Source organism: Lepidochelys kempii, chromosome 2, assembly GCF_965140265.1.
Source record: "Lepidochelys kempii isolate rLepKem1 chromosome 2, rLepKem1.hap2, whole genome shotgun sequence".
In the NCBI taxonomy this organism is placed as follows: domain Eukaryota; kingdom Metazoa; phylum Chordata; order Testudines; family Cheloniidae; genus Lepidochelys; species Lepidochelys kempii.
Genome location: NC_133257.1, coordinates 160,494,221 through 160,512,315, shown reverse-complemented (window position 1 = coordinate 160,512,315; position 18,095 = coordinate 160,494,221). Strand labels below are relative to the sequence as shown.

The window sequence follows — 18,095 nt, the reverse complement described above, 5'->3', positions numbered from 1 at the left end:
CTTAGGGTGTCTACACAGCAATATAAGCCCAGGCTTGAGCCTGGGCTCAAGACTAACCCCACTTGTGTCCACACACCAATTGTGTTAACCTAGGGCTTGAATCTAGGGTCCCAGGACCCTGGAGGGCTGGACAGTCCGAACTCATATTCAGGTGGGACGTAGGCTCTGAGCCCTATTGCTTTCCTGTGTGCACATGGCTGCAGTTTGACTGGGGTCCTGGAAGTCCTCTGGATGTATCCCAGAGTTCCCTGTGGCAACTTCCTTAGTCCTCTCTATGCTGACAATCTGTAGTGCAGTCTACTGCACTCTATTGCAAAAGGAAGCAAAACCTCCCTATGCACAGCAGCTCAGATCAGTGTTAACCCACTGTCTGCCAGCATGCTATCAGAGAGACTGCCAGGTTTTCAGTGGAGACTGATCAGAAGAAGTTTTTTGCAAAGAGAGCTGCTCCCTGGTCACAAGAGCACAGCCAGATTTTGGTGCATACTGCCAGGATGCCCCTGCACACGCAGCCCCAGGGAGGGAGGAGGCGGCCCAGGAGCAAGGGCCAGAGAGTGCAGCGGGAACTAAGCGGCTGCCCTGCAGGGATGGAGAACAGCAGGGCTCCCAGCTCAGCACAGCTGGGGGAGGATGACCCCAAATTCCCCAGCAGCTCCCACTCCCTGCAGGACAGCCACCTGGCCCCTGCTCTATTCTCGCCCCTGCCCTCGGGACACTGTATGAAGTAGTGCCTGGGCAGTGTGCACTGGCAGGGTGGCGAGTGGGAGCCAGTCCCCAAAACTCCACAGCTTACATTGCTGTGTGGACATACCCTTAAAAATCTGGGCTGCTGGGACCTGGTGTCATTGTTTGGCTCATTACAAAGGTAGAGGTCATTTGCCCAATTTTAATCTAGATCTGAATGTTGATCCCTTCTTTCCGCAGAGTTCTTTCCTGTAGTTTTGGTTCGTATTCATCTCTAATTTCACTATTCCAGAAAGAAACCAGGAAAACTGCTAACGTTCAGAAGTGAAAAATTTTTCAGACCTGAGAGAAATTTAAGTTGAAGTTTTGGGTGAAGGCCCAGGTTGCTTCTTGTTCTAGTTAGGCACGGGTGAATGAGTTCTGATGAAATATTATCTAACATTGCAACTGATACAATGGTAGAATTTAAGGGTCTTTTCTTTCAATGCTAAAATAAATGATGAAACAAAAATAGGCTCTTGATTTTTTAATTTTTTTTTTGCTAGCCCTAAAAATAAGAAAACAAAAAGATGGCAAGATTTTCTTTAAGACAAAAAAGACATTGATAAGAATAGGAAGAGACAATTTGAGTGAACTGACACTGAAATTGTTAAGATTTGGACTGCTAAGATCCTTTTATAGATAACTGCTACAGCTTGCACCCAATTTGCGTAGTCCAAGAGTCAAAGGTGCCCGTAATCTCCATTTATGCAACTATATATGGGGAGAAGAGATGCACCAAAAACAAGGCACGCAATCCCCACTAAATGTCCCAACCAAAAGGGCTCTGTGGAGCTGGTGTACCAGCAGTGGGTTATCTAATAGAGTGCACTATCCAGAAAAGTACACAGGAGGTTAATACAATTTAACCCCACCCCCAAACCCCCCTCACACACATATGCAGACAGCTCAAGATGGCAACCCCAGTGTCTCAAAATACTTACAAGGCTGTAAGCCATAGAAATCAGCATATCTCAGCAGTGGCTTGTATAAAACTTTTCTAAGTTCTCTTTATCCTACGTTCTCTGTGCCTATCGCTTGGTGTTTGTGTTTGTGTGGGAACAACTGCCATTTGCTGCCTCTACTGTTGCTACGGCATTTTTCAGCCTTGGTTTTATTCCATCAGGCTTGCTTCCTTCACAGTGAGCAGCCTGTAGCTGATCTTAGAACACTGATAAGGCTGATTCCCTTGCTGCTTGACACAGCTGTAAAGGTGTCTGACAATTCTGATGAACTTTGTGTGTGACTGTGTGAAAGGGTTGTGTTGGTCCAGCACAACTTTTATTTTGGGCAGTGGTTGTCACTAACATGTCTTCATTTAGCCACTGTGGTAACTGTTACTGTAATTATTTCCCATTCTAAGGGGTGTAACTTAAAAACCAAGTGGGCTAAATAGTGACTTTGTAAAATTCTGATTCATGGAATTAAAACGATGCCTAGATACTATGGTGTCAAGCAGAAACACAAGAAATAGTGAAAATTCATGATTATACACCTGATCCCTTAGCTTAATTTTAACTTTTAAAGTACTCATATTATATTTACTAACAAGCAAAACTCCTCAGTAAAGAATGTAGTTGTAAATCAAGTGGTGTTTTAAAAATTAAACTGTGAAGAAAAACTATGTCTTCATTGCTTTTTTAAAAGAATATGAAGGCACAAAATATCAAAAATGGCTTCTGATTTGGGTACACATTTTGAGGTACTTTATGTCTCAAGTGAACATCCAAAATTAGGGCATTTGAAATCGAAGGTCACTCCTCATAATCTGGGCTAAAATATTCTGTGGATGTGCCTCAATCTATAAATTTTTAATGAAAATACAAGGCAAAGGTTTCTGCCTCAAAAACTGCCAAGAAGGACTTTTCTTGGTGGTGAAAAATGCTTTTCATTTAGAAAGGGAAATTGGTGATTTGGTGAAATTTAAAAAATGACAACATTTGACAGAACCTGCCTTTACATCACAGTCAGGACTTGTCTACATGTATAGCGATGCAGTGGGGCAGCTGCACTGCTGTAGCGCTTTAGTGAAGATGCTACTACATGGACAGAAGAGCTTCTCCCATTGGCATAGTTAATCCACCTCTGCAAGAGGTGGTAGCTATGTTGATGGGAGGTCTTCTCCTGTCAACGTAGCACCATCTCTACCGGGAGTTAGGCTGGTATAACTAGGTTGCTTAAGGGGGTGGATTTTTCACACACCGAGCAACATAGTTATACCGACGTAAGTTTGTAGTTTAGACTTGGCCTAAGTTTTGTGAAGAATTGCTCTGTTTTCAAGTCAGAATGCTTTATAACATAAAAGTACTACTGAAGTCAGACTGTACCTGGAAACGCAAAGCACCAATGGAAATCTCAACCCACTCCTCTTCTTCAAAAGACACTGTTGCACTGATCACAATGTTGGCACGGAAGCGCTGAATTAGTTCCTCAGTTTGTAATGGCTCCTCCAGTCTGTCCCAAAGATTCACAGAGCAGAAGAAAATAAACCATACTAATTAGCCTGCATTAATTATTGACTCACTTAGACTATCCAGTTGCTGGTCTTATTCAATAAGATTTTTCTTCTACACAATTGTTAAGAACATGTTTAAAATGCAATATTATTACAGACGTTATGACAAAGGGACAGGTATTTGAATACAAATTGTAGTCTGCTAGGAGGCATTTTGAGAGGTGTAAACTAGAACAAAAAGGGTAGATATAGAAGTAGGTGGTACTGCAAGGATAAATATGCACACCAGGGAAGGATCACTGTAATTTAATTTCAGCATTAGCTACTATATTGAAGGGCCGTAGTACAGCATTTGTGGATCTTTTGGGTAACTGATCAAATAATTGGTTAAATCTAACTAAAGAGGAAACAGAACGAATACAGGGGGAAACTCAGAGGACATTCAGTGGCCTGTGAAAGCAACAAGACCAGTAAGAGAATGTTGTGAGAGAGAACTTATCCCTGACATTTTTTGGAATGCATCAGATTGCACCAAATGGCAGACATAAAAAAAAAAAAAATCCACAGGTGAAGATTTCCACACCTCCCTACGAAGTGTTTTATTTGCCAGCGTATGGATGTGTGAGTGTGTTGCGTTTGAGTGCATGTGCAAACGTGTGTATGTGAGAGAGAGAGAGTGGCAGATAGCATATAGCATAGAAATTTCACAGAGCTGGCTATAACCTGGAAATCTCACTCCTCTCTTTCATTTTTAAAGTGGAAACTTTGCTAGTGGAAAGAACAGGCCAGCCTTAGGGTTTTCAGAGAATGCTCTCTCAAGTGCTCCACCACTCCTAAGCATATGAGGGCCATTTAATTTTGTCTAAGCTCAGATGTACATGAACTACTTCAAAAGACACCACCACCTGAGACCTGAGGAGTTTTAACTGTCACCCAAAATAGAGACAGAAGCCTGGAGATACAGAGGGGTTTCTCTTTTCGAAAAATATTTTAGGAAAATATTAAAAAATATTTTAAATTGTTTTGTATTTTAATTAAAATGGTGGAAAACTGTGTAAAAAACTTCTACAAAAATTGTTAGCTTCAAGCAATTATCTTGGTAAAATTGATGTGTGTTTGTTTTTAAAAAATGAGCTTGTCTGGTTCAAAGTAGCATGGCTTTTCCTTTAGGAGACAAATGTGAATACTAATAAACATGTGTATGTAGATTTTCACACCAAATCACACAACCTGGCCCCAACATTACCAAAACCTAGATGTCTTACTGTATTGCAGAGAGTCTAGGGATTAGTTGTTGGGGGGCAAAATTCTCCATAGTAATACTACAGCACATCCCACACTCTTTTTAATAACTTCAGCATATGAGAGTCAATAAAAATTGACAACTGGGCTACTGATAGTTTATAAGGGAAGAAATTAGTGTGTCATAAATAAGCAATCATTTTACATAGGTTTCTTCCCTGTGTTTGGGATGGGGCATGAATGGGGGCATGGAGTGAAGGAACATTTACATTTTAAAAGTGTGGAAGTATATACACTTTGTCAGAGCCAGCTTTCGGTATGGACGGGATGTGCTATTTATTGCACATTAAGGCCCTGCACAACACAGGGTCTTGGTGCTGGACCGGAGAAAGCAATAAATCTTGTTGCTGCCAGTGTTTCCAGTTTCTGGAATTAGAAAATAATCTCTTTTGCTTTGATAGTTGTGGCTGTCCCTAGGGGACAGTGCTCCTCCACTTAATAGCATATGCTCCTGATGATTCTTTGAGGATCACCATCTCTCTTGATCTTCTTTTGAAGCCCATACATTTAGAAAGGAGTGGCTATATGTAGAACTGTCAGTGGAGAGGGTGTGGGGGAATTCTAGCAGTGGAGAGGGATTGCACTTGTCACTGCACTAGAGGGGAAGGTTTCATTAGATGGGAGAAGGCAAACAGGAGAATTGTTATTGGGGATGCAGAAGGGATGGGGAAGGGCTGGCATTAGGGTCAGGCTGACGTACTCATCACTTGGAGGAGGGGGAAAATTTGGCATGGGACCAATAAACTAGAACAGTTATAGATATTTATTTCTAAAGAAGAAAAGTGTATTCACTGAGTTACACAGTAACTTCATTAACTCTGCTTAATGCTCCATAAAATGCAACAGATCTATGGTTCTTATTTGTTGTCCCTGTCTCATTAGAGATGGGACCATGGCATAGGAGTGGGTTGTATGTCCTGCTTAGGAAATGCTGAACAATCCAGGGAATATGGGTGTCTTACCAAGTGCATGGGGGCCATCCCAATAATTAGTGCACACTAAAGTATTTGCAACTACAAGAAATATAGTTTAGTGCCAGACAGAAGCTGGGTTTTAGGAATATTCAGATCTAGGTTTCCATTTTGGCCAATTAGAAATCCAGAGGTTGGATCCAGAATCTTAGTTCAGGTCTACCTCTCTTATTACATTTATTTAATAAACAAAACTAAAAATAATTATGTGCATCTTCAAGTGCATATTTCAACCAAAAAACTTGAGTGTTAGGTCAGACAATGGCATTTTTTGTCCCTCTTCAGGGAGGGAGTCAGCAACAATAACACCAGAGAGATGGATGCCTCTGCAGGGATATGATTCTGCAGCATTTTGTTACATTCTTATTTTTAATTAAATTGCAGTTACTGTTTTAGATCTCCTCCCTAGAGCTGACTGCAAAGTGGAAGATTCATTTTTACATTGGAAAGATAAAAACAAAGAAAACTATTAAAACTGAATTGAAAACTTAAAGTGTCTATAAAGTATAACCAATTTTCATCAAATAAAACAACCCTATATGTAAAGAAACTAATTACTGTTTCCCAGGGGGAAAAATAATTTTAATACAGACTTCGCAGGTATAGGTTTTTGAAAATAAATCCTGCAGTTCAGTATTTCGAAAGTTACCATCCAGTGATTTAGGAGTAGCTACAGAGTGGTGCTGCACCCTTGGGCTAAAATTCTCTTCTCAGCACCCTTATAAAGTTGCTCTGCATGGTGGAATGGGGGGGCGGGGGGAATTCTTCCAGCCTATGCTGGTCAACAAGGAAAGAGAGAGGGAGTTCTGTGCATAGGAAGCGGGAGGCTTGTTAGGAAGAAAGGCAGGGAGGTGGGAAAGGGGAGGAAATGAGAACAACGAAGTAGCGTGGGGCAGTGCTGGGCAGAGGCTTGAATTGAAGGAAGATTGAATTTGAAGTGCGACTTAGGGAGGAAAGCTAGTCCTAGTGATATATTGTAAATAAGAAACCAACAATATTAGCTTTTAGCATTTAGATTCTAAGGGTCTTGTGATTGACGGAATGCTTGGTTTTTTGTTTTTATTCCCCATTTTTATAAGAATATAGCAACATTCAATTAACAACAAATGACAAAATAACTCTTTTGCGCTGAACATTTAGCTTTCCAGTAAAGAGACAAAGACTTTCAAAGGGTATTAAGAAATGTTATGTTTTCAGTTTAACATGTGATCCTTCAAGAGACTTATCTTGTGCAGTCTTGCATCCTAGATGAGAAATCTAATTAATATCTTGTTCCCAGCAATTGGAGTGACTTGTTGCCTGAACCTTAAAACATATTGTGAACTTAGATGTTGGTATGTTCCTAACAGATTTCTGCAGACAGATTTTTTGACAAGAAAATGGGTTGCATTTTTCTGTAGGTTACTGACAGATAGATTAGGTTCAGTCATTTAACCTGAACTTTCAGATCAGTAGCTGAGTATGATTGTGGTAAATGTTAATATAGCAGTTTGCGATTTACATTTGTAAAGGACACAATTTTAATTGCAATTCATCCATTGACTTCTGCAAACAGCTGAAATTGTTTTCAAAGAAATAAAGAAAGAAGAAAGAAGAAAGAAGAAAGAAGGAAAACACAGACTCCTGGTAATGACATTTTGTCAACAATTCATCATTTTCATAGATTTACAGAGGAAGAAAAAAGTGCTGAACCAAATCCTTAAGTCTTTGGCCTATATTTTCCCACTGATTTTTAGACAGAATTCCTACTTAAACTAATTAATACTCTGAGTCAGGTCTTCTGCATAAAGGGACCCTCATTATTCAGCTTTTATTCATTCCTTACTCTGGCCAAACTCTTACTGAGGTCACTGACTGCTTGATCAGAATAAGGATTCAGTAGAAACAGCTTTAGGGTTTGACCTGATGAAACCCTGTGAAAAATAAATGGTAAATTTGGAAATTATAACCGACATGTATGTGAGATCTACTGATTGGTTTTACACATATATTTAAAAAAAAACAATAAAAAATGCATGGCTTTAACATATGTGCCAAATTCCAGTGGTCAATCACATACTGATTTCTGATTAGTTTCAGCCTTCTCCCTCCAGTTGCTTTGAATGACACCTTTACATGTCTGCAAGCCGCCTAGCAGGCTGTTAGTATGTCATTAATAATAACAATATAAAAATATAGATGAGAGAAATGGCTACTGCATTTTCCTGGCCCACAGATTCTCTCTTGTCCATTATGAATAAGTATGAACCCTAATAATCCTAGAGTGGGCTCCATTAAATAATGCTGCAGTAATTTAAATTTATGGTGGATTTTCTGACATTTTCCATTCTTAGGGCCAGACTGTGCTATTAAGACACAGTACTGAGCACTGGGGCAGTGTGAAGCTTCACCAGCAAAGGGGAGCTTTTCTCAGTGTGGCAGGCAGTTCCATTGGCTGATGTGGTGGGAAGGGATAGGACCATGCTTTGTCCTGCACTGATTCAAAGTCTGAAAAGTAAAAATCTCAAATTTCTCAACGGTAAATTGGTATTTATTTCTTATGACAGGATTCTGGATGCCCACACCACAGACTGAGAGGGGACATGATAACAGTTTTCAAGTACATAAAAGGTTGGAGGGAGAAAATTGTTCTTCTTAAGATCTGAGGATAGGACAAGAAGCAATGGGCTTAAATTGCAGCAAGGGCGGTTTAGGTTGGACATTAGGAAAAACTTCCTAACTGTCAGCGTGGTTAAGCACTGGAATAAATTGCCTAGGGAGGTTGTGGAATCTCCATCACTGGGGATTTTAAAGAGCAGGTTGGACAAACACCTGTCAGGGATGGTCTAGATAATACTTAGTCCTGCCTTGAGAGTAGGGGACTGGACTAGATGACCTCTCGAGGTCCCTTCCACTTCTGTGATTATATGATTCTATAAAAAGGCTACCTCATCAGAGGGGGCTCTTACCTTTCAGTAATTTGCTCTTTCAGTTGTAAAATACTTGCTGTATTTATCAGGAGATATTGTGCTTCATTCACAAGAGAAAGCGAGACTGTTGTAGCCTGACCTAAAATCAATACAGCATTATAAAATGATTGTTAGAAACAATGACTATCATACTGGTAACTACCCCCACCCCTCACCCCAATGACCTTATCCGTTTTAATTAAAGAAATTATTCATTAGACTTCAGTTGCTAAGGAAAGATTCTATCCTATTAAGTTTAGAAGCATGGATCCTCTCAGACTCAGGGATGCAATCTATTTTAGAATCGAGATAAAGCTGAGAAGATACCCCCCCCCATTTTTATGGAATAATTTTATAATTGTAATCAATATATATGGATTTTCTAAACATTCTTCTCAATTTATTCTGTTCAGGAAGGAATTTCAGCATAAGGATATTTTCAATATTAATAGATTTTTCATGTTTCTAATTGTTATAACATTTTCAGACGGAAAAGTGATGGGATAACAAAAACATAGATCTATAAAGTTTCCCTATATGCAACAAGACAGAGGAATAGCGTAGCAGAGTATGAGCATATATGTACCCTTTGCTGCCTATTGGATTTAATATCTCAAGACTTCTCCCACATCTCTTCATTGAGGGGATTTTTCACTCAGCATAAAGTATGTGAGTCATGCTAATATTTTAATATGCTGAGCTGGAGTATATATTTTCTAATAACCATGCCAAATTGATATACCTTTTTCATGTTTCTGATTTGCATTTCTTTTGAAGTCTGAACTCTGCCTGATCAGGTGACACTGGCGACCAAGTAATTCAGAGAACCATTCTGCTATTCTTTCTCCACAGTCATATGTTTGTACTCTATCAAGAGGGGGAGAGAAGTGATTAGTATTAATTTAAGCAATAATCTGACTGCTAAAAACTTCATTTGCAAAACTAAGGACAGCTGGTGGAGATATTTAATCAGATATTTGCTCTGCCTGTTTCAATCCACAATGCAGCATCCATTATAACACTAATGAACGAAACAGCTGAGATGTGAAGTACTATTATGCACAAATATATTTCCCAAATTTGCTGGAATTCTGTCAATCTTGACTTCATTATTGATGAGACATAATTCAGTTTTATATAACTTACGGTGGGATAGAAAGTCTGTATAATTATAAAAAATCATGGCACTGGCTCTGAGACACAGTAATCCATGTATGACAAACTAAAAATGACCCTTTTTTTCAATCACAGTACTTGCAAATACTTATAAACATATGGCTAGTAATGCTGTCCTCTCTATGGCCCCAATCCTGTCAACATTTATGTGCATGAGTAATTTTATGCAAGTATGTAGTCTGACCATGTCTATGAAACCTAGATAGATCTCTAACATGAGTAGTCCCATAATGTGTATAATGTTACTCACATACATGTATAGAGGATTGGGGCCCGGATTAGAATTTTCCAAACACCTGAACTTTTGAAAGCAACCAAGTCTATCTAGAATTATGCATCTCTTTGCCATCCCACCAGCTGTTACACAAGAGTTACAGAAACCTCATTCTTCTGATGGATCTGGACTAAATGTATTTGTCTAACAATGACATCTAATTAATCTATATCGATCAGCGTTCTCAAGTGTTTTCATAGCACAGACTACATCATAGCACTGCCCTTCCCATTCACTGTCACACAGCTTCCCTATAGCAACAACAGCAATTGCATATATGGAAAAATAATGTTAGGACAATATTTAATCACAGTCTCTTTTAATGCAATATTATTGATGGAAATATGGAGGAAAGCGAGCACCAAGAGTGAACAGTCAGTTTTCTGTGGACCATTATGTGGAAGCTTCTGTTCTAAATGAATGTAGCACATCTTCTTCAGTGCGCTATACATATGCATTTAAAAGGGGGTCAAAACTGGGTAAAACGTTTAAGGGATAGGTTGATTAATTATCATTATTGTTGTTTGTATTAGGTAGGTGTTATAATAACACAAATAAGAAAATAAAATAATAATAGGAAGAAATTATTAGGGGAGCCTCCATTGTGTTGTAAATTGTTCAAATAAAAAGCTTCTTAATCCCAGTATTTTAGCCAAGAAAGGTGTTTTAAGGGAGTTTGAATGTTTTTGGTTTTGTAACTCAGTGGCACAATCACAGCTGCCTTTACTCCTGTCCCCTGGAGCCAGACAGTAAGAATTTTTTAAATGATCCATCAGTTACAGTGTTGCCCGCTGCCTAATTCAATCCATGTTCTTAGTACATAAACTAACAGCAATGGAAACAAGATGGTAGCTTGAAAGGTTGCTCCTATCAAATGGTTCCTTTAGTACTAATTCCACGATGGTATTCTTCACGGTTGGTGGACAGATTTTCTCCTTCACCTGTAGTTCTGATAATTAATCATAGAATGGCTTCTGGATTCTCTCTCACAAGTCAAAAAGGCCATGGAGACACCCTGTTAACCATTAGTGCCCTCATGACTACGGGGAGAATTATTGGAAGGAGGATGGCAGTGTGTTTTTGGTCCTGTGATCGGCTTGCTGTTTCTTCTATCAAGAAAGATGATTTTGAATGCAGATGATCTACTTTGTGAAATAAAAAATAGTCACCACAGCAAAAGATGCTAAATTCTGGGATGCAGTTTGTCTTTGTAAAAGATATGCACACTCAATTGAATTACATTGATATAATGCCAATATAAGTGAGATCAGAAGTAGGACTCCTATCTCTTTTCAGCTGATGTCTGGAATTCTGAAGAACATACTGAAAGAAAAGATTTTAGCCAAAACAGGTAAAAATTATTGAGCCATCAATATCAATTCTCTTCCTTGTTCTTTTACACAATTTACTTGAATCCTGATTTTACTACAACTTTCAAGCTCTGGCCTAATTATATCCCACTCCCCCACGCCCCATAATGGGGTCCTTTTGCTGTTTTCTGTACACATCAAAGTCAGATGACTGCTTTGCTATATATAGTTAAGGGTCTGTCACAGAGCTGTGAAAAAAATCTCACTATTTGTGAAAACAGTGAAAAATCAGTTCATGAGGGTGAAACATTTGTCATGTTTACTTGAATATTTCATGTTTTCTGATGTCTTAAGGCAGAGGTATGTGAAGGTCAAAATTGCCTTTCATCTTAGCACACGGCCTGTGACTCATTTCTATCTTCACAAGCACACATGATTGTTATTTAAACCAGTAAACAGCTATGACATTCGTACAGTAAATTCTTGTCATGACTTCTTTTCCTGATTCACAATGAATGCAAGCAATTCCTTAGATTTTCAAACTCAGTTTTGAAAATGTTCTCATAAGTGCAGTACTAACTTCTGTATCCTCAACAGCCCCAGTGGCAGGGAGAAAGAGGCTAAGGCCAACACACAAGGCTGCTGCAGTATGGTGGGGTGTGGAGAGTTCGTTTACACAAATTCTTTTCCTTGCTCAAACTCCTCCTGCCCGCAGAGCAACTAAAAGCCCCCTTCCTGATCTTCTGTGCTTTATATGGTCTGTTGGGGCTTACATTCGCCTTACTACTGCATAAACATGTCTCAAAATGTGGCCCTCTTTTATTAGATAGCTAAAGTATTTTACACCACACAGTGGCTGAGATGAAAAGCTACAGCTATATTGTATTATAGTATTTCATCGAAGGTCACTGTGTAGTTTCTGTATTCTGAGTCTGCGTGCTCTCAAATTGCTTTCCCATATTGTCTAAACATTTTCAGAGTGAAGCCCATTGTCTCTTCAAGGTCCCTGTCAAAGTCCTTCTGCTGTAGTTCAATTCCATTTATTGTGTTCGTGTGTTTATTTTGCTTGAGTATTACTTTACATTTGTCAACATTACATTTCATTTGGCGCATGTCAGCCAATTTATAAAGCGGGCCCTAATTCTTCCAAATTTTACCAGCTGTGTGTCTTGTGTTCACTACTCATACCACTATTGTGTCATCAACAAATTTAGCTTCAGTACTTTACAGCTGGTCCCTCCAGATAGGTAATTTATAGACTGAAAAACAAGGACAGCCAAAGTCTGAATATTGATTCCAGTGGGATGCCACTTACATTCCCCCACAACAAGCTGAATTCACTTTGTTTTGCTTTTTAACCAGTTCTTTGTCTTTTGCTACCATTTATGCTTTCCTTGGCCTTCTTGGTTTGGACCCAGCTTGTGTAGACATACCCGTGCAAGCTCTGCTCAAGTTAGTGCACTGAAAATAACAGTGTAGCCAGGGTAGAATGGGCGGCAGCTCAGGCTAGCAGACAGAGTACATACTGTGGGGGTCTGAGCAGGTATGAGCTCAGGTGGATAGTCTGAGCTGCTGTCCATGCTACCCTGGCTATGATGTTATTTTTAGTGCACTAGTTCAAGCAGAACTAGCTCAGGTTCATCTATGCAAGCTGGGAATCACACCTCCCAGCTCAAATGTAGACATACCCAAGGAACTCCTTCTGGTGACTGTACAATAGATTTGGGCCACATGTTTTTCCCAGCTATATCAACATAAATCCAGATTAATTCCACTGAAGTTAATTTACACTGGTATAATTGAAAGCAGAATTTGTCTAGGACAGTCTGTCCTCATGTAAAGTTTCTATTGATTTCAAGCATTTCTTCTGAGTTGGAACTATGGCCAGTCCAGTGACTTTACCCCAGACCTCCCCAGTTAGAACATAAAAATGGCCACACTGGGTCAGACCAATGGTCCATCTAGCCCAGTATCCTGTCTCCCAAGAGTGGCCAATGCCAGCTTCTTCAAAGGGAATGAACAGAACAGGCAATCATTGAGTGATCCATCCCCTGTCATCCACTCCCGGCTTTGCTGCAGAAATGTGGTGCCAATCTCAATGTATGAGATACACCGGGAATAAAGTTACTAAAAGCTGAAATTATATAACAGAAACAGGAAGCCTAGTAAGGCTGATATTGCAACCATGTATCCAGTTCTGGTGGATGTAGAAAAGAGCCACAAAAATGATTTGAGGAGGAAATGCCTTAAAGTGAGAAATTGAAAGAGATCAATCTGTTTAGTTTATAAAAATGCAGATTGAGTGGTGACTTTATTACAGTATGTAAGTACCTTCAGAGAGTACTAAAGGGCTCTTTAATCTAGCAGAGTAAGGCATAACAGGAACCAATGTCTGGAAGCTAAAATCAGATAAATTCAAAGAAAAAATGAAGTACACATTTTTAACAGTGGGAGTGATTAACCACAGGAACACACTACCAAGGGAAGGGGTGCATTCTCCATCTTGAAATCTACAGATCAAGACTGGATGCCTTTCTGGAAGATATGCTTTAGTCAAACACAAGTTATTTGTCTTAATACAGGGTAACTGTATGAAATGCCATGACTTGCAATATACACAGGACAGACTAGATCTAAATTCCTTAAATTCTGTGACTCTGTGAATCTATGGAAGATCCCAATGAAGTCCATGGGTGCTGTTAGCATTTGGCACCTTTGAAAATCAGGCTACCTTCATTTAGCAGGTTTACTAGGTCTTTATCTGTATTTTTTTTTCATATGGTGCATTTCATCATAACATCTGAGTGCCAACATACTTTAGTGGAATAGCATCACAACACACATGCGCATTGAGGAAACCAAGGCACGAAGAGCTAAAGTGACTTGCCCAAAGCACAAGATGTCCAGCAGAGGTGGGACCAGAACGCAGATTTTCATTTAGAGTCCAGTGACTTTACCACATGGTCATCTTGCCTCTCTGTTAACCATTGTGAAACCGGTCTTAAGATATGGTCAATTATCATTATTTATTCTTGGATTGCTCAGTAAACTGGGTGCAAGTAAACACTATGCATTTTAATAAGCCTAAATGGAAAGGTATACATCTAGGAATAAAGGATGTAGGCTGTACTTCTGGGATGGGAGACGGTATCCTTGGAAGCAGTGACTCTGAAAAAGATTTGGGTCCTGGTGGATAATCAGCTAAACATGAGCTGCCAGTGCAATGCTATGGCCAAAAGGGCTAATGCACTACTTGGATGCATAAAAAGGAGAATGTTGAGGAGGAGCGGAGAGGTTATTTTACATCTGTATTTGGCACTGGTGCAACTGCTGCTAGAATACTGTGTCCAGTTCTGGTGTCCACATTGAAGAAGGGTGTTGAGAAATTGGAAAGGGTACAGAGAAGAGCCATGAGAATAAATACAGGATTAGAAAACATGGCTTATAGTGACAGACTCAAAGAGCTCAATTTGTTTTGTTTAATGAAGAGAAGGTTAAGGGATGACTTGATCACAGTTTATAAATATGGAGGAGAAATTTTTGATAATATAATCTTCAAGCTATACAAATGTATAACATAATTCAATGGCTGGAAATGAAAGCTAGACAAATTCAGACTGGAAACAAGGTATACATCTTTAACAGTGAGCGTAATTAACCTCTAGAACAATTTACCAAGGGTCACGCTGGATGCTCTATCACTCACCATTTTTAAATCAAGATGGATGTTTTTCTAAAAGATCTGCTCTATGAATTATTTTGGGGAAGTTCTATGGCCTCTGTTACTCAAGAGGTCAGACTAGCTGATCACAATGGTCCCTCCTGGCCTAGAATCTATGAGTGTCTTGGATTTCATTGCCCTCCTTATTTGTTTAATGGAGCTACTTTTTAACATACATTCTTTCTCTCTGTTATTTCCAGTATTACCCTTATTCCCTTTGGCTACCATTCACTCATTCTGCTTTTTCTGTTACCCGTATCTATTACCTGATAGCCCTAATTGACACTGTATTCTTGTTTGGTTCCTTCCCTGCTTTGCCATTTCCACTGCAGGCTTCTGTGCCCCTGAGAACTTTGAGCAGCCTCTCATGAAAATTTCCCTTTTCAGACAGTTAAAAAAAAATGCAGCCAATGACATTGAGACAGGCTATGATGGTATTACTGCGAAAGAAATGCAGAGAGAGCAAAGCAATCAAGTATATTTTAAAAGCAGGGTCTACTAAAGATGGGCTAACCTCGGGAAAGATAAGGTTGAGTCAACACTAAGGGAAATTGGACAGATGGTTAGAACAAATGACTTTTGGGTGGTTTCCGCTATCCAGACATTTTTTGGGAAAAATATGCTGCCAAAGAAAAGTCCTTTTTTATTACTTTAATTTAGTGGAGGATACTTTCCTAATACAAAGGGTAGAAAAGCAAAAATGTGTGTGTATTATACATGATATAGACATACCTTACGCATTCCATTTAGACTATTCACGAAAGCAAACTTCATGATAAATTGATTAAACATAAGAGAAACTGAAGTGAATTGGCCATAAACTAACTGAGTCTAGAAACACCAGGTAAACAAACTGTGGCAAAATACCTTGTTCGCCTCAGCAGGCTCAGTCCTTTTTAGCCTCGGAGACTCAGGTTTGGGGCAAGGCGAATCCTTATAGGTGGCACAGGGTCCTGCTACTCCTGTCCTCAGTCAGTCCCTTGTGCGGTTTTCCTTCCCTTCTGGGGAGCGAGTGCAGCCTCCCTGCTGGGAAGGTCTGGTGTCTTGCTGCAAAGAGCCTACTAGCAGCTTCCCTGCTCCTCTCACTCCCTCACTCTCCCCCTCCTTCCACCCAGGGGAGGGTTTAAAAAGGTCCCAAGTAGTTGGAGTCAGCTGAACCTAATTGGTTCCCTAGCAACCCCTTTTCCAGTTGAACCTTATTGCCCCGGGGTTCTCTCTCCTCAGTGGATAGAGAGGGGCCTTTTAATTCCCTGGGACTAATTAATACCCCCCTTTTGTAGCTGTTTGTCCTGGGTTTACCACAAAACCAAAATGTTAAACTATGACATAGGGCCAAAACCTCCCTGCTGCCGTGGGGTGTGCACTAGGGGGAAAGAGGGAGAAAAGAGCCTCTTCTCTCCTTAGCAGCAGTGGGGCAGCATTCCAATCTGGCACGCAAGAAGTTGCCAACTGGGGGACATGCTAACCACCATCATGACCCCATAGGAGGGCGTTCAGGTCCAATGACAACTTATTGCTGTTTTGGGAAGCAAGTGCTAGAGGGGTAGAGAAAATAAACTTGTACCAAAGAAAATATCAGAAAAATCTTGGAATTCCTGCAGTGCTCAGGGCCTGACGGAAGGTTAGTGTGGGTCCAGTCTTTAAAGAGGGAAGTACAGTAATTGTGGTATGTACATGTATGACCTCTAGGCTGGACTTCAGAACTCTGAAAAATATCTGAAAACTTATAAAATAACTGTACCATGGACAAATTAAGAGAGGAAGCAGAGTGCAGTAAATAACTGTCGGTGAAGCACAAGTTACTCAAATCACTTTAATCAAATGGCTTCTTTGGACATATCAACAGACTTGGTGGGTAAGTGGAATGCAGTAGATAATGAACATGGATGTCAGCAAGTCATTCAGTACAGAGCTACTCAGAAAACTGATGTTGGAGAAATATTTGTTTTATGGATCATCATACCACATGATGGATAAACACTTGGCTCACAAATCGGAAACAGAGTTATTAATAATAGCAGTGTTATATCTTATTGAAAGACAATGCATCAAACGATGTACTGCAGGGAGTTGGTGCTAATGTTATTCAACATATTTACTAATAATTTTTCAAAGAAGTATAACTGAATACTGAGCAACATTGGTGCTCAAAATAAGATTAGGAGTTCTTGTAAATATGGAAAATTTATTTTAAAAATCAGCTGGGTCTAGAAAATTTGAGACAATGCAATGGGAAAAGTTACTAACATCAGCACAGGTGAGTAATTTAACAGAAACGGTATATGCCAAGTTGGGGCAGCCACATAGCATGTGAAAACGTACAGGACACTTGCACATTTTTCTTATTGATAGTTTTCTGATGGCAAACCAGGCAAAGATCTTTCCTAACTTATGGGCTGCAAAATCCTCTAAACCTGATTTTGATTTGTTTTATCAGACCTGCTTTGTGTGCTACATTTTCCACAGAAGTCTAATCCACTCTGCTGTTTGTTTCATTCCATCACTGAACTTTTTTTCTTCTCTTCTTGTTTTATTTTGTTTATGCGGATATCTTCTAGACTCTCACATAACCCTTGAACTTGCATTCCAATTATGGTCATCCTGAGCTGTCCCTGCAAAAGGTCATCAGCTTAGAACCTTCTAGGGTACCTGTTCTCACTCACCTGTGTGCACAAACTTTGCTCTGACCAATCTGAATCTCTCTTCCGGTGTTTTCCTCTAGAGGCACGGATATGGGGTCCATTCCTTTATGTATCAAGAACAAATTATAAGGATTAAGTATTTGGGCAGAATCATATGTTATGAAAAAAAAGTACATATTCTCTGACTGTTTAGGACCACAGCAGTCACACAAATTCTGTTCGCTTTTTGACAGAGTTATATTCTCTGCCTGCAGGTGGCTCCAAATGATAATGCAAGAACAAAGGCTTTGGATGACCTTGGTACCCAAACCACATTAACTAATATACAATTTCAGCTTTTAGTAACTTTATTTATATGCATCTGAAGAAGTGAGCTGTAGCTCACGAAAGCTTATGCTCTAATAAATTGGTTAGTCTCTAAGGTGCCACAAGTCCTCCTTTTCTTTTTGCGAATACAGACTAACACGGCTGTTACTCTGAAACCTGTCTTTATTCCCTGTGTATCTTTTACATGGAGATTGGCACAAAATTTCTGCAGCAATCATGGCTGTTGTTGAAAGGACAGGCTTATCA

At 39.6% G+C, this 18,095-nt stretch overlaps 1 protein-coding gene across 1 annotated transcript in view; it reads right to left on the bottom strand.

Moving 5' to 3' along the window:
* The window catches only part of MOCOS (molybdenum cofactor sulfurase), a 403,212-nt gene that overhangs the window by 16,964 nt on the left and 368,153 nt on the right, over window positions 1-18,095 (bottom strand). The window contains exons 10-13 of the mRNA XM_073332641.1: window positions 17,544-17,625; window positions 9,142-9,266; window positions 8,400-8,499; window positions 3,051-3,177 (exon numbers count right to left, since the gene is read on the bottom strand). Coding sequence (XP_073188742.1) covers window positions 3,051-3,177; window positions 8,400-8,499; window positions 9,142-9,266; window positions 17,544-17,625 — 434 coding nt within the window. The remainder of the gene's footprint in view (window positions 1-3,050; window positions 3,178-8,399; window positions 8,500-9,141; window positions 9,267-17,543; window positions 17,626-18,095) is intronic.